Genomic DNA, 14558 nt, shown 5'->3' on the forward strand with positions numbered 1-14558 from the left:
TCGGGTATCCTGTTCTCCTGATACCAAAAAAAAAAAAAAATTTCGAAAGAGATTGAATACACATGATTGAAGGCAAGCACATGATGAGGCACCCGGTCTCGGAATACCTCCTCAGGATTTCTGTTCTCCTGATACAAATTTTTATTTTCGGCGAAAATTTTCATTTCCGAATTTGGAATACCTCCTCGGGTATCCTGTTCTCCTGATACCAAAAAAAAAAAAAAAAAAAATTCAGAAAGAGATTGAATACACATGATTGAAGGCAAGCACATGATGAGGCACCAGGTCTAGGAATACCTCCTCAGGATTTCTGTTCTCCTGATACAAATTTTTATTTTCGGCGAAAATTTTTGTTTCTGAAGTTGGGATACCTCCTCGGGTATCCTGTTCTCCTGATACCAAAAAAAAAAAAAAAACATTTCGAATGAGATTCTATACACAGGATCGAATGCATGCACATGATGATGCAGCCCAGGTCTTTGAACACTTTCTTGCTTGTTTTGAGTTCCTTTTACCTAAATGAAGTTCTGGTGAAAATGTGCCTCGTATTTTCAGGGCTCGTCGCTTGAGCATATGATCTTAAAAGATGGGAATAATTGATGGATGCAGGAGTGAATTCTGAGGTAATCAAGCGATAATAAATGAATTTCGTTTCATTCTTCCAAATGTTATGAGTTTATTTTCGTGAAGTAATGTATTTCTACAATAAATGTATAAATGTGTAACAGTAAAACTAACAGAAGTTCCTAAACAGATTCATGTTTTAATTATTCCAGGGATTATAGGATCTATGGCCCCTAGTTAAATGTATGTATTCTCATTAGGTCCACAAACATAATGAACAATTGTACAGATGCAACAAGTCTGGTGTTCTAGATTCAGGGCGGTGTTGCTTTGAGGCTGCCACATTCCTTCTGTAACAGAAGAAAAGGATGTTAAAAATCATGTACAAACTTGAATGGAGCATCATTCAATGCTTAAGTGATCGTCAATTTTGCGCCTTGGCCGATAGAATTGAAATACCTCGAAATGATTCATTCCCAGCTGATTCGCGTTTCTAAAGTCAAATTGCCTGCTGGAGCTCCTGCAATCAATTTTCTAACTACTTCACTCTTTGCCCAAAAAAAAAACGATAAACCTTTGAGTTTTTTTACAATTCGGGCCAACAATCAACTAGTTTTTTATGAAGTTTTGTAGGGGTTCCCTATCAATCTTGAGTCTTGGAATTCAAATCTCCAAGCTAAAATCATCATTCACCTGAGTTCTGCTCTCCTCGATTGAGGAAACCTATCTTCAGTTAACGCTGCTCTAGAATTCTTCTTGACTGTCAGTACACCACTGATATACATAGGTCAGTGCAGTACACTGCAGACACCTACACACTCCACTTCCGCAATTCAACCGTGATTCACGATATTCCTGCCATCATACAACCATCTAATCAACTATTTTAAAATTGCGAAGTCGCTTTTTTCAATAATGGCAGAAAACACTAAGAGTTTAACGACTGATATATCGTTTGAAAAGAGGCCGCAATTCGGCAACCGTACGCTCAGCGAAGATACCAATGTTTTTCAGCATAACGCATGGTAGATTTTTAATTACTCTGCATCGTATTAATTTGTAATTATATTGTATTAATAACTCGTCCTAACCTTCAAAAGTTGTACCGCCTTGAGTACACCCAAAAATATTCAAGTAAATAAAGTAGATACAAGTATTTTATTTCGTGACATCAGCCGAGTCATTTCATACTTGGAGAAACTAAATATACTTTCTATCGTTTCAGGGATAATGTGTCATGGGACGAAGACCAAGAGAGAGAGGCACGAGAAAAAGTGGCAGAAAATTCAACAGTTCTTGCAAGTCCCGAACAGATTGCTAAATACGAAAATGAAGCTGATATATACTGGGATAAATTTTATGGAATACATCAAAACCGGTAGCTTGCTTTCACAGAAACAGAAAAAAGAACAGACCTAGAGCTGAGCTTACTTTTACCAGCTTACTCATGAAGATAATGTAATTGCTTGTTTTTTCATAGGTTTTTCAAAGACAGACATTGGCTATTTACTGAATTTCCGGAGTTAGCTCTTCGTCAGGTACAAGAAGATGTTCTTCAAGCTATTCGTGTGTTCCCAACCCCCAAAAACTCTGGCAATGATGAGAACAGTAGTAGACCTTCAGAACCATCTACCGTGGGTACCAGAATATTTGAAGTCGGTTGTGGTGTGGGAAACACCATATTTCCAATATTATTATACAACACTGATCCTTCGTTATTTGTTTATTGCTGTGATTTTTCTTCTACTGCAATCGATATACTCAAAGAAAATCCTGCTTATGATACATCCAGGTGAACGATATTCTTTTTATAATTTCTTTTTTCTTTTTTGTCAGGCACATCTCGCTTTGATAGTGACATTATTTTAATAAATTGTTCGATCTTCCAAAGGTGTAAGGCATTCGTCTTGGATGCAACTCAGGAAGATTGGTCTCCACCTTTTGATCCTCAAAGTCTGGACATCGTTATACTGATATACGTCCTTTCTGCTATTCATCCAGACAAGTATGCATCGTTTGCCTACATACGTGAAGCAAATTTAGAAACTGAAATTTGAATTCTCAGATACTTCACTGAACAGTATGATGTACATTTAATGATATCAATCATGCCCATAGGATGGAACATGTCTTGAAACAAATATACAAATATCTGAAACCTGGAGGCGTTGTTCTATTACGAGATTATGGAAGATACGACTTAGCTCAGTTGAGATTCAAGAAAGGACGATGTTTATCTGAGAATTTTTATGCACGAGGAGATGGCACGAGGGTTTATTTTTTCACTCAAGGTAAGTTTATCAGCCTTTGACTCACTTAGCATCAAATAATTACCAATGTTTATCACTATTTTATGTTCCAGATGAAGTGAGGCACATGTTTGTTAGTCAAGGTTTCATAGAGGAACAGAATATTTTAGATAGACGATTACAAGTGAATCGAGGTAAATTATTGAAAATGTACAGAGTGTGGCTGCAGGTTAAATATCGAAAGCCTTTTTGACAAAACTCAATCAAATGTAAATCAAATAAATATCCAACATGGTAGTTTCACAATTTTGTAAAATTATTTTATTTAAATAATTGACAAGTACAAATCAATCACGAGACTAGACAGCTACTAATTTCTTACCAATTAAAATTTACCCTAATACATTACTGGACATAATTCTCGATATAAGTTAAGCACAGTTAATTATTACTTCTGGTAATACTTGTTAACTGACGATGTTTCATATAAATGTGTTTTACGATTTTTGTACTAAACTTTTCAATTTTTTTTCATTATGATTATTATTATTTTTTTCTTCAATTTTCTTCATAGAAATATATAATTGTACTTATCAATACTGGTTTGTATAATTAATCATACACGTCATATTGTTTTGGGAATACTCAATTGTTACCGAAATAATTTTTCACATTCAAAAACATATGTAGTTACCAATGATTTTTTTGCCCTTCTCTACCTAAATAGAATATAGGTATGTTTATCACCACGGGATGGACGATATGACAGTATGTTAAATACCAGACGTGCGTGGTAATGTTTTTTTTTTTAATAAAATTGCTAATTAAAATGAAAAATAATATTTCCTCTATCTTATTTTTATGTACATGTTAAGGTTATTGCATAAATCAGGTATGCTTTTTAAATCAATAATAATACAAAAATATACAATTGAAAGATTGAACAGAACTAATCAGAGCTGCAAGATATTTGGGGGGGGGGGGGGGGAGAGGGAATAAAGATAAATAATAATAATAATAACATACCATAAAATAAAATAAAATTATAGCTGAAACCTTAACTAAAAAGTTGATTGGATTTTGCCTAAATAGTGAACCCACATTACCTGCTGTGATTATTAGCTCAATGCAAGGCACTGTTCTTGAGCCTTTAAAATTTATTCCTGTTTCCAACATTATTAATAATAAATAATGATAATTGTTTCCAATGAACAATTTTTTGCAACCCTGATACTCGTGTATACATTTTTTTAAATTTTGGTCCGAGTGCTTTCGCATGCTAGTAATCTTACTTGATTAATACAACTGAAATTTGATCGCATGCGCGAGTTATGCAAGGTTCGGTGTTAATGAATAACGGTCTAATTGTAAGTGATAAGTAGTGACAATGATAAGTACAAGGATTTTGAAGATGTATTAAAACACAGGATCTCGATATTTCAAATTCAGGTTCAGCCAGATAAGATACTCGGAACACGCATCAGTATAAAGGCTTATAATCGTACTTACGATTAATGATCCACGATGAATTAATTACGCTACATGCAACCAAAGGAGTTTCTGAATATTATCACGCAAAGCTACGTTTTGGTAAATAATTTTGTTTCTTTTTTCATTCAACGAGTAGAGCGGAAATTGATATTATCTCAATTCGGTAAGTAGAGAAAAGTTTCAAAGAACGAGACGTGAATACATCATCGAACATATCATTTCAGCTCGACAAGGTAAAATCTAACTAAGGATCATCATGCGTTGTGTCAGTACTATGGAATATAATATCAATGTTTAATTTATACTCTACCTGAAGCAAAGCTCTAAAAGCTGCTTGTATACCTAAATATTATATCCCTGAATGAATTCCAAAGGGTGCTTTAGATGTTGCTCATTTTCCTAGAGGATTAAAAATATTATTGTCGGGTATAAAACTATATGGGTTTCGACCTCTACTATCCAAATACCTAATTACGGACAGTAAGGCGACTATGGCATTGTGTTTGAATTAATTAGTCAGACATTTTTTTCTCATCTGCTAAATTCCGGTAGAGGTTTGGCAATTCCTTCCGTGTATGCCTTGTGAACAGCCTCGCATACAAACCTGTATTGACTCTGTAAAACAAATATTGATAATGAGGTGATGTGATGCTTGTTCCTCGATAAATATAAGAACATTAGAATTATGGCGATCAAAAGATTCGACTCACAGCATTCTGTATCATCATTGCTCTTTGATCCCTCATAGAACGTACAATGTCGAGGGGATAAACAGGTTGGTTAGCTTCCATGAGACAGAGAGCAGTTTCCATCAAAACCAAAACACCCGTTCGACCAATTCCTGCCGAACAGTGAACAACTGCTGGTTCTACCATTCCAGTGCGAGCCGCTCTCACCCGTTCCGTAAAGGTAGTAAACTGCCTCCAATCGCTTGGTACCCCATGATCCGGCCAAGCGCAATATTGCATATGCGTTATGTCTCTCTCCTCACCGGTCTGAAATTTAAAAAAAATTGGTCACAGGTGATCGAACTGTGACGGAAGACCGAAACGAATGAATTCGAATTACGTTAATATCACGGAGAATAAATTCTCGAAAGACGAAAGTATCTTCTACGTTCTCTGCCGTTGAAGTAAGTGTCAAATTCCTCAAAGTGAGAGTCTCATTGAGAGCAGGCCAGTATTGATGACACTTTGCCCGACCACGTTCCACGAGTGTAGTCAGCATCACTACCAACGTGCTGCCTGCCTCCAAAACCATTTGCCAGAAGTCAGCAACTGTCGACGACAATGGTCCCTGTGTAGCGATGTATCGATTGATGATTCCTGACCCTGGAATCTCCATATTTACGTAATTCGCGTTTATGTAATCGCCATTGATACATCCCATTAAAATAACTCGGGTTACGTCGTATGGAGAAATATCCCGATATCGATTTTTGTTTTGATTTTCTGGCTTTTTTGATTCAAGTGACACAAGTTCTGGATTCTTCCTGTATAGTTGTTCGTACTGTGCGATTAGAGCTCCACTTGCCAGCCCGTCGGCTAGCAAAAGCATCGATTGAGCGAGAGCATCTGATCCAACAGCCGCATGAGGTGCGTCCGGAACATATCTATAGGGTGGTTCCTCTTCCGAAGCTTCATCGGTTCCAGCCAATGCGTTGTACAGAGCATTGGGACGCACGGTCAAAGTGAGCTCACCAGTTCCAGAATCACGTGATTGTCGTATCAAGTTGACGACGTGTTCGTGGAGCATTCCATTCACGTCGATCCCATTGATACAAACCACCTGATCTCCCTCATTCAGCTTAGGGTAGCAGCGATCAGCTGGGGTGTTTGGTGCCACACGAGATACCAGTATCGGCATATCAAGGTCGAGCCCACCTTTTACATTGAAACCAAATCGACCTTGTTCGTCCGGTGTAAGTCTTATATTCACAAGGCCGTCCTCTAATATCTGAGGTGCGGGAGAACTTGTGGGTTCGCTGTAGTCCGGAAGATCGTAAATATTTCTATCAATAGCTGTATCATCATCCGCATAACTTAGTACTCTGGAGCCAAGTACCGGAGAAAAGGCGCCGCTTTGTATATGTGTTCCGGTTATCTCCTCTCTGAGGGACAAAAAACCACCCTCACTGTGTAGTGTTGAATGAACGAATCCAAGACACCGACCATGCAACATATACGTAACAGATAGAGAGAAAAAACACATTGACATAATAGAGACAAAACTGGTGAGACAGACACATGCTTGGCTGAATTATAAAATCGACAATACCCAGTACTATGGAAACCTCGAACTCTTATTCTTAGCTTCTAATTCAAGCAGCACTTTGAACTTGCATGTGGATACAGCTAAAAAGCACAAGACTAGCTTTCCATATTGTTTATGAAATAACATAATATACTGACTCGTCGCTAGCGTTTCCTTCACCCCATGCCTGACGAGGTTCTCGAGCACCCAGCGACTGAACTTTGTTGTCATAAGGTCGGACGGGTCTACCAGGTGGTAGAGTTAACTTTCCTTTGTCATCACCAACAGGTGCCGATGTAACGCCATGGACCAACCTTTTGCTGGGAGATCTAAATAATTGAGCAAAAAAAATAATACGAGTTAATCGTTTTGTTACACATACTGCACATTGTAAATATAAGTTGATATAATCATATAAAAGCGGTGGACAGTTTGGCAAATAAAATAAATGATAGAATTTACCTGGAAACATAATTAGCATAAATAGTCAAAAGCTGGCGAAATTTTTGTACGACACATCTTTTAATGCGTTTCATTACAGCGCCCACCTCGGTAATGAATGAAAGAAAATAGCGTCAAGTTTCAGAGCTAACAGGAGCAATATAACATTTCGCAATTGATAAGACTGTTGTGGTTGATGGTGGACAAATGACTCTTATCAGATGAGATAATCAATTTACGCATGGCATCTTAACATCAGATCAGTCGCAAGGAGTTGAGATACTAATGATACATGTTTGGTAATTAAAATCTTGGGTGCTTACCGAATGAATGTTCTTTCTACTCGTGCACGATGTTTGCCATCTTCTACAGTCTGGAATTCAGTGCGACCAGAATATGTGAATCTACTACTTAACGTGAGAGGAAACCGTCTGGAACGCATTTTAGGGCTATGAAGTCTGAAGAAAGTGTGATGTTCGACACATGCCTTCCACAGATTCTTGGAGCTACGATATGTTTGCATATTGAATCCAAGTAGAGTATCGTAGTTTTCACACTGCGAATATAATGTACATTCTAAGAGTTAGAGGCTCTTTCACTAACGAGATTGATTTATTAGAAGTTAAATAACTATTCGCTAAAATTTACCTGTTCTCTTCTGAGCTGGATGAAAAATTGTTTCCGTTTGAATGAAATTTTGACAATTTTCGACCACGAAAATACATTTATCCTTATATTATTTTGGAAGACTACTAGGCCTATGGAAGTAACGCCCAATTGAATTTCTTTATTCGTCGAATCCTATAAGTAAAAAAAGACAAACATGTGGAATTGTTTTTGAGTAGTCGCAAGAAAATTAAATCTCTTGAATTTCAAGGAAATTAACCTGAGTAATTTTACTAATGAGTATTTGTAATTATAATGTTATTTACCATGCTTTGAGACATATATCTAACACCATCAGTTTCCAAAACTAAAAGATCACCAAGATATACTACTCTAGAACCGTAGAGTACTACAATTTCACAAAGACTCTAGCGACTCAACTGATAAACTTTTTAGATATACTATAGAAATTTAAGCTCTTATGGTTGCTTATATTTAGAACTTCATGCGGCCAATTTTCATAATCCCCTTCACGGTATCAAGTAGACATAGTATTTTCCACCGATTAATCAGGCATGCATGATCGAGTTGGGCTCGTCACAATAAAAAATTACGTAAAAACTGTAGAAACTCAAACATATACAACGGCGATCGTGCATACCCTTGCCTTATGTAACTCGACTCCATACATATCCAGTCGTTTAGCATGATCCAGGAAATTGAATTCTGCATCAGCGGGTAGCTGTCCTCTATGTAAATAAAATAATTAGATTGATGTATTAATATCATCGTTTAAAACGGAAATGGCGAGAATTAACATTCATTTTTTCTGCACCGCAGCTCTGATATGTATTACTATTAACAACCTTGACTTGAATATTGTGCATTGAAGTCAAGAGTTACAATGTTTCAAGTATTATTTGAAAGCTGCTTTATTTAATTTCTCTGTTATGCCTAAATCTATTACAATAACGAATACGTACTTGTGAAGTTTGTGTAATTCAGCAATTTTTTTCTCCATCTCCTCTGTTTGACCTGGTATTAGTTGTAGCCTAGAAAGATATCCAGGTCCGTGTTCCTCGGGATGGTAATCTCCCAACTCGGCTATAAGTCAGAAATATTCTGTCATGATATATGTGTACGTAACCGATATTGCTTAAAATTAACGATAGATTTTGAAATTTTGAAAACATGTTCCAAGTATTTCTCCTTACATTGAACAGTATAGCTTGCAATAAGACAAGCTGTACTCGGAGGTAGCTGAAGTCGACCATGCAAAATATCCCTTCGAATTTGTAGGTAAAATTGATATCTAGTATACTCCTCTTGTAGTTTGCTTGGATCAGACACGTAAAATTTGACTCGAAAAAAAAATTGTCCACCTGAAATTAGAAAATTTTTCATGTAGATGGATGATCATTTCACGCTAGAAGTATTCACTTTTACATTGTTGAATATTTACTAGCTGAACTATTCAACAAAAACAAAAAGGTTCTCTGTGTGAAGGATAATTTAAGTTCTGAAAAATCATGATCTTTACCCTTACTTCTTATTTGCTTTTTCACTGGCTTTGCTGGATCCAACCATCGCTGGAACAAAATTTGGAATCAGGCAATTTGATAGTAACAAAAAATTTTTAGGCGTAACAATGAGCTTCAACCAACTCATTATTTTAGGTACTGACCATTATATCTGGATTGGGACATACGGAAGGAGTGGCACCATTGTCTGTGTATTGTAATCCAAAATAATCTTTTTCAATCAACTCCAGGTGCTGATAAACCAGATCCAGAAGTACCTGTCCTTTGGCTCTTTTCTAGAGAGGAAGAAGCAAATGAAAATAGATGTTCATTGTTTGCAAAAATAATTTTATGTCTATGATAAGTATAGTTCTGAAACTCTGATACGTACATCCAATTGGAAGGTGTGCTGAGTATCGTCAAGGAAGACAACAGTTGCTGAGAGAGATTTGAGCCTACGATCACGTGCCAGTTCTGCACCGCGAACGTGGTAGCTCCCACTGGAGCCACTCAACGCTCTCCGAGAAACACTTTCAATCATTTCGCTAAAGCGAAAACGACTCAACCACCTTCGCGGTACCACCTCTCTGCCGCGCCATCCACCTAAATTTTCAAAACGACGTAAGAGGTTTTTCAAAATTATTTTTAAATAAATAATTCAAATTATTCAAAATGTGATGTAAATTAAAGCCAACATAAGGTACTCGTAACTTCTATGAACAGCCATTAGTATCCTCATTCTGCTTTGGCATTTGTTAAAGATTCTGTGATATTACCCACTTGTCAAAGAAGGATGCCAGGCAATTTTGTGGTCATGCAATGAGTTCAGAATTTGATGGGTGATTTTAAGGCTTAAATTGTTTGCTTAATATATTATTGGATGGGTAGAGCTGTAAAATTAATTTCGAATAGAGATCAAATGTTGAGTGACAGTCAAAAAGATGATTATTATCCCATGAATAATTCTGGAGTAATGTAAAAATATCTCCAAAATGCATAAGGCGTTAATAACACACCACGTACATCGATAACTGGTTATTAGCATCGAGATGACAATGCATATGGTTTGAATTGTTTTAGTAGCATAGGTATAGTGGCTTCAAACAGATCTCGATTTTTGATATAGCAAAGAAATGTGTAATTACATTCTGCAGATGTCATTGGGACTAAATTTACAAAGTTTTTAGGTCAGTGATCCAGTTGGTATTACGTAACGAGACCCCATCGTCTATCCGCTATATAAACCAGGAGGATTTAGAGCAGAGCATTCTCAAAATAGTTCATACGTATGTAACTAAGAATGGTGAAAAAATACTGAACTCACTTTCATGATAATTTTGCTACTAATGAGCAGTGTTTCTCTTTTTCTTAGACATTTAATTATATCTGTTCAAGGGGCTCTTTAATTCTCTCATGACCCAACGAATATTGTATAAGAATGTCGAAAAATAATTATCCCCTCTTTTATAACAGTCGGTGAACAGCAAGTCTGTCAGACAGGAAACGTGAGTTATTAATAATTCAACGCTGGTCCAGTGCCGTCATTGATATAAGATTCACCGATTTTCGCTTCACACTGACATAAGTAGGCGGTTTTTATAAGCTTTCCTTCTGCCTTTCACCCCTGTGCTTCTCTTTTTTCCACCAAACTTTAGTGGTGCAACCTGTTAACACTTGGATGCTTCCGTGTTTACGACAATGCTCGACGCCGAGTAATTGTCCTAAGAAATTTTGGACTCTTCTTTTCGGCGATCCTAATTAAACTCTCCGTCGACCCAAACGACGGTGAGTCACCCAGCATCCGAAACAACGCTGACGGGCAAGAACAACGTTGTGTTTCAATCACATAAGGAAATAACGCAAGTACCGCGAACCCGCGCGAACGGTAGACAACTACTTGCTGTTGGTCAACGGTAGCAGCGGCAGCGGTTGCAGCATAACGCTAAGTTTTATTTCAAAGTTCTCTTCGGTATTTCAACACTTCGCCACGATTTTAACGCACGTTTGAGCTTCATTTGTAACCTTATCCATTCACTCATTCATTAATTCAACAATGGCATGTCTATTACCTTACACACTTTCACTAGCAAATGCATCGCTTATTATGTAGGGCTAAATATAGCTGTACATACATAACAAAACGTGAACGAACGGATCATAGCCGCTAACGCCACACCACCACTTGCCACTATGCTAATTGACGACTGTCAGTGAAAACATTCGAAATATTTTTACGACACTCTAGACGGGTTTCTCATTATAGTAGACCGATATGAAGTTTGAGAAAGAGTTGAACACAAGTACTATTATTGCAGATATATATTTACACAATTATTATTCCAGTTCTGTTCAAACTCAATTTTTTAAACTCAAATATGAACATCATGGACGTGAACACGACGGCTAGCACCAACACCGACCAGCACCCCAGCACCACACCGACTGGTATGAATGTAGTCATAAGTCAACAGAGTGCGTTATATTCATAAATATCGAGTGTGCGCATGCCGATGAAATCGTTAGATCTCGCGGTATTTTAAAAACGAAAATGTTTGAACCATGGTTGAAACCGCCAAGTTTCAGATTTCTCAGCGTTGTCAACGTTCTCAGTTTCCGAATGCCAAATTATCATGCAATAAAATTTTGCTATAAGTTCCATTTATTTAATGTACCCCTCTGTTATGATTTGACTTGAATTACTATACAGGGATTATTATTCTCCCGAATTACATTTTGACATTGTTCCTGGATAATGAACTGAAACTATTAATAATTAAAATTATTGAACACCGTTTTGAACTCGTTCTGAATTTTATCAATATTCTCTGAGCTTAATTTTCATCAATATTACTCTTGATTATCATCACTATTCAATCCCAGATCTGACAATGAATCAGGAGAAATTTAGAGGAAATATTAGGAAAAATTGTATTTACACAGATGCTTGGATAATAATAAAACACGGTAGCCACAAGCGCATAGTCCTATGATTCATTACATTATCGTCATAACGAGCCCTGGTATTCAAGGTACTTAGGACTTTGTTAGGCAAAATTCCACCACCTATTCAATTACTCATTCAAATGTTGGTCGTTGACCCTCTGCTAGCTGCTTGACTGCTCTGCTAGAAATGATTTCAGGTAGTCCCAGGCTTTCTGAACTTGTTTTAAGGTAACCTCGTGAGACCACATTGTAGAAACTACAACATTTGCATTGTCTATTTGTTCGGTATTGGTTGGTTGGGCTCCTATGCGTAGCTTGGCCTCATTTTCTGTTAATCCATTTCTTTCCATTACCCTCTTGACAGCCTGTAATCGTAATTGAATGAAAAAGACGTTCTGAAGGAAGTAATTAAAAGTAAGAAAACTATTTGCCTCTTCCGGGGGTATAATACAAGTCCATATCTCATGGCAATCTGTTTTCCAACCAGCACGAATGAGGACTGCTGCTTCCATCACTATTATTTCAAATCCGGCCTTGTACATTTCTTTGATCTGACTTCTTGCTTGATCTAAAATCGCAGGCCAAACCAATCCATTGAGCTTATCCAGTTGAGCCTCAGAGAAAAGTTCAATAGTTGTTAAATGCATTTATCCAATTTTTTTAATACCGCTGGAATGGGAATAGAATTAGAACCGTCCACTCACTTTGTCATTGAAAACGATATCGCCGAGAGCTTTTCTGTCTATGAAACCGTCAGCACTCAATATAGTACTCCCAAAATTTTCTACAATGAGATTGTAACAGCGCTCACCAGGACGGTAAAGATCATGAGCAATTTGATCGCAATTAACCAGCCCAGCTCCTAGGCTTTGTAACTTCTTGCCTACTGATGATTTCCCACTGGCTATACCTCCAGTTAATCCGATGATATACGGTTTCAGTGGCTTGCCATCCAAATTCTGAAAGACGTGGAGACCTGCTCTAGATTATCAGGCACGTACAAACATCGAAGTGTTTGTTCTATTAAAAGTAGAGATTTTCCAATAGCTGAAGAACGAGACTCACCGGATCTTTTAATCTGGTTCCTAATAAACGCATCCTGTAATTGCTAGAGCTAATTTTTGTTTCTTCGTGTTCCTGATAATACGGATCAGCCTCTAAGTCAATAACATCGACATCAAGCTTGCTCAAACCCTTTTGGATGCGCAATTCATTTATTTTATCACTTCCTCTGATAGTTTCCTCACTGACTACGATCATTTCAAACGTAGGATCATCCTTTGTTGGTCCATAGAGATCGTTGATCGAAACAATATCATAAACTAAAGATGGATCAACATCTTCAAGGAATTCTCTGAGTACTTTCATCCTTTTCTCAGTAGGCTCTATCAATTCCCAAAGTTTCTTGGCTGGAACAATTGAATATTTGAGATCACTTTTATAAAATCTAATTAATTTTGAATGTCGAATGAAATGTAAATTGCTTACAAAGCAACATGTTGGTGTCTGTTACTCCTACCGTGAGCTTGTGGCTGCATCGAAGAACAGCATTGCTAAGTAATATTTTATGCCCGTTATGGAGTCGATCAAAAGTCCCACCAAGTACAACATTTTTATAAACATGATCCCGAGCCGGTTCAGTATGATCTTCGTTGCCATTATCTGCGCCATTATCATCACAGGTGATAAAACTGCAGCCCATGCATGTGTTGGCTAAATAATCTTGTATGAATGATGTAGCATCATTTTTGCTGTATGTTTGATCGAATATGACAATTTCCACAGGCTTTTTAGTATTTATAATCGGTGTATTTGAATTTTTAATTCCTGAGAGAAGCACCCGTACATCGAGGCTGGGAGAATATGAAGAAGCCATGGAATAGATGCGAGATATGGTCCGCGCATATCTCGGACCTTGCCATCGAGGCTTATAGTTACCAGAGAGCAAAACATTTCGTTCAGGAAAATATTGGATGTATAGAGTTTTCAGAACATGAGCTTTTATAGCTGGCAAGATCTTAGCAACTTTCGTTGGATTTGTCAGAATCAGTAACCCGGTGTTTACCATTTTCATCCAACAAAATAATCTAACCTCACACTATCAGTTATGCCTTGTATTGGATGCTGGAGTAGTGGATCCTATTTTCACAGCTACGGCGATGACTTCGCGAGTTCCAGAGTAGAATACAAATGAGTCAGATCCACTGACCTATTGGTGTTGGTTTATAAAAAAAAAAGGTGGAATGCACACAATAAACTAGACATGAGTGGGCCGCACATGAGTCGGACTCCGAACCCTGAATTCTTCGTCCACATGTCTGCTTGATCTTCTGTTAATGGCTACAGACCATCCACATGTCTTATGCGTAAAGTTCGGATTGTAGTTCAGCCACTATCAGTTGAGTTCGGCAGAGTTTTATCTAAGCCTTGAATCAACCATTCGTTGGCTTGAATCTTTGAATAGCTGGAAGTAGATGAAAAAAAGATCATG

The 14558-nt window shown here is 37.3% G+C and overlaps 3 protein-coding genes across 7 annotated transcripts; 1 reads left to right on the top strand and 2 right to left on the bottom strand.

Moving 5' to 3' along the window:
- The first annotated feature begins 1390 nt into the window (after positions 1-1390).
- On the top strand, positions 1391-3813 carry LOC105686615 (tRNA N(3)-methylcytidine methyltransferase METTL2). Its single transcript, XM_012401605.3, has 6 exons — positions 1391-1589; positions 1790-1942; positions 2045-2356; positions 2456-2569; positions 2683-2855; positions 2927-3813. Exons 1-6 carry the CDS (start codon positions 1480-1482, stop codon positions 3064-3066), a joined length of 1002 nt encoding a protein of 333 aa, XP_012257028.2. The 5' UTR covers positions 1391-1479; the 3' UTR covers positions 3067-3813.
- Positions 3108-10591, bottom strand: LOC105686614 (tyrosine-protein phosphatase non-receptor type 4). Of its 5 annotated transcripts, none has more exons than XM_012401601.3 (14): positions 10449-10591; positions 10270-10359; positions 9516-9727; positions 9289-9420; positions 9151-9193; positions 8819-8986; positions 8588-8708; positions 8266-8353; positions 7647-7799; positions 7322-7554; positions 6716-6886; positions 5373-6438; positions 5015-5299; positions 3108-4919 (listed from the first exon to the last, which is right to left on the bottom strand). In XM_012401601.3, the coding sequence occupies exons 2-14, from the start codon at positions 10283-10285 to the stop codon at positions 4836-4838; spliced, it is 2772 nt and encodes a 923-aa protein (XP_012257024.2). In that variant the 5' UTR covers positions 10286-10359; positions 10449-10591; the 3' UTR covers positions 3108-4835. The 5 variants fall into 5 exon arrangements, with proteins under 5 accessions (XP_012257024.2, XP_012257025.2, XP_012257026.2 ...); XM_012401602.3 differs by having other exon boundaries at positions 8272-8353; positions 9145-9193; XM_012401603.3 differs by having other exon boundaries at positions 5373-6414; positions 9145-9193.
- Positions 10592-11765: 1174 nt separating this feature from the next.
- Positions 11766-14475, bottom strand: LOC105686223 (bifunctional coenzyme A synthase). The gene is made up of 5 exons (XM_012400861.3): positions 13556-14475; positions 13133-13476; positions 12772-13026; positions 12499-12681; positions 11766-12432 (listed from the first exon to the last, which is right to left on the bottom strand). Exons 1-5 carry the CDS (start codon positions 14139-14141, stop codon positions 12229-12231), a joined length of 1572 nt encoding a protein of 523 aa, XP_012256284.2. The 5' UTR covers positions 14142-14475; the 3' UTR covers positions 11766-12228.
- Between the last annotated feature and the right edge of the window lie 83 nt (positions 14476-14558).

The sequence above is a fragment of the Athalia rosae genome, chromosome 3 (assembly GCF_917208135.1).
Source record: "Athalia rosae chromosome 3, iyAthRosa1.1, whole genome shotgun sequence".
NCBI classification, from domain to species: domain Eukaryota; kingdom Metazoa; phylum Arthropoda; class Insecta; order Hymenoptera; family Athaliidae; genus Athalia; species Athalia rosae.

Coding starts and splice junctions, on each gene's coding strand:
- LOC105686615 (XM_012401605.3), top strand. CDS start 1,480: ATGGCAGAAAACACTAAGAGTTTAACGACTGATATATCGTTTGAAAAG. Junction 1,590..1,789: donor GTTTTTCAGCATAACGCATG/GTAGATTTTTAA, acceptor CTATCGTTTCAG/GGATAATGTGTCATGGGACG. Junction 1,943..2,044: donor TATGGAATACATCAAAACCG/GTAGCTTGCTTT, acceptor GTTTTTTCATAG/GTTTTTCAAAGACAGACATT.
- LOC105686614 (XM_012401599.3), bottom strand. Junction 8,709..8,818: donor TGCAAGCTATACTGTTCAAT/GTAAGGAGAAAT, acceptor TCTGACTTATAG/CCGAGTTGGGAGATTACCAT. Junction 5,300..5,372: donor TTATTCTCCGTGATATTAAC/GTAATTCGAATT, acceptor TTTAAATTTCAG/ACCGGTGAGGAGAGAGACAT.
- LOC105686223 (XM_012400861.3), bottom strand. CDS start 14,141: ATGAAAATGGTAAACACCGGGTTACTGATTCTGACAAATCCAACGAAA. Junction 13,477..13,555: donor AGACACCAACATGTTGCTTT/GTAAGCAATTTA, acceptor CAATTGTTCCAG/CCAAGAAACTTTGGGAATTG. Junction 12,433..12,498: donor GTATTATACCCCCGGAAGAG/GCAAATAGTTTT, acceptor TTACGATTACAG/GCTGTCAAGAGGGTAATGGA.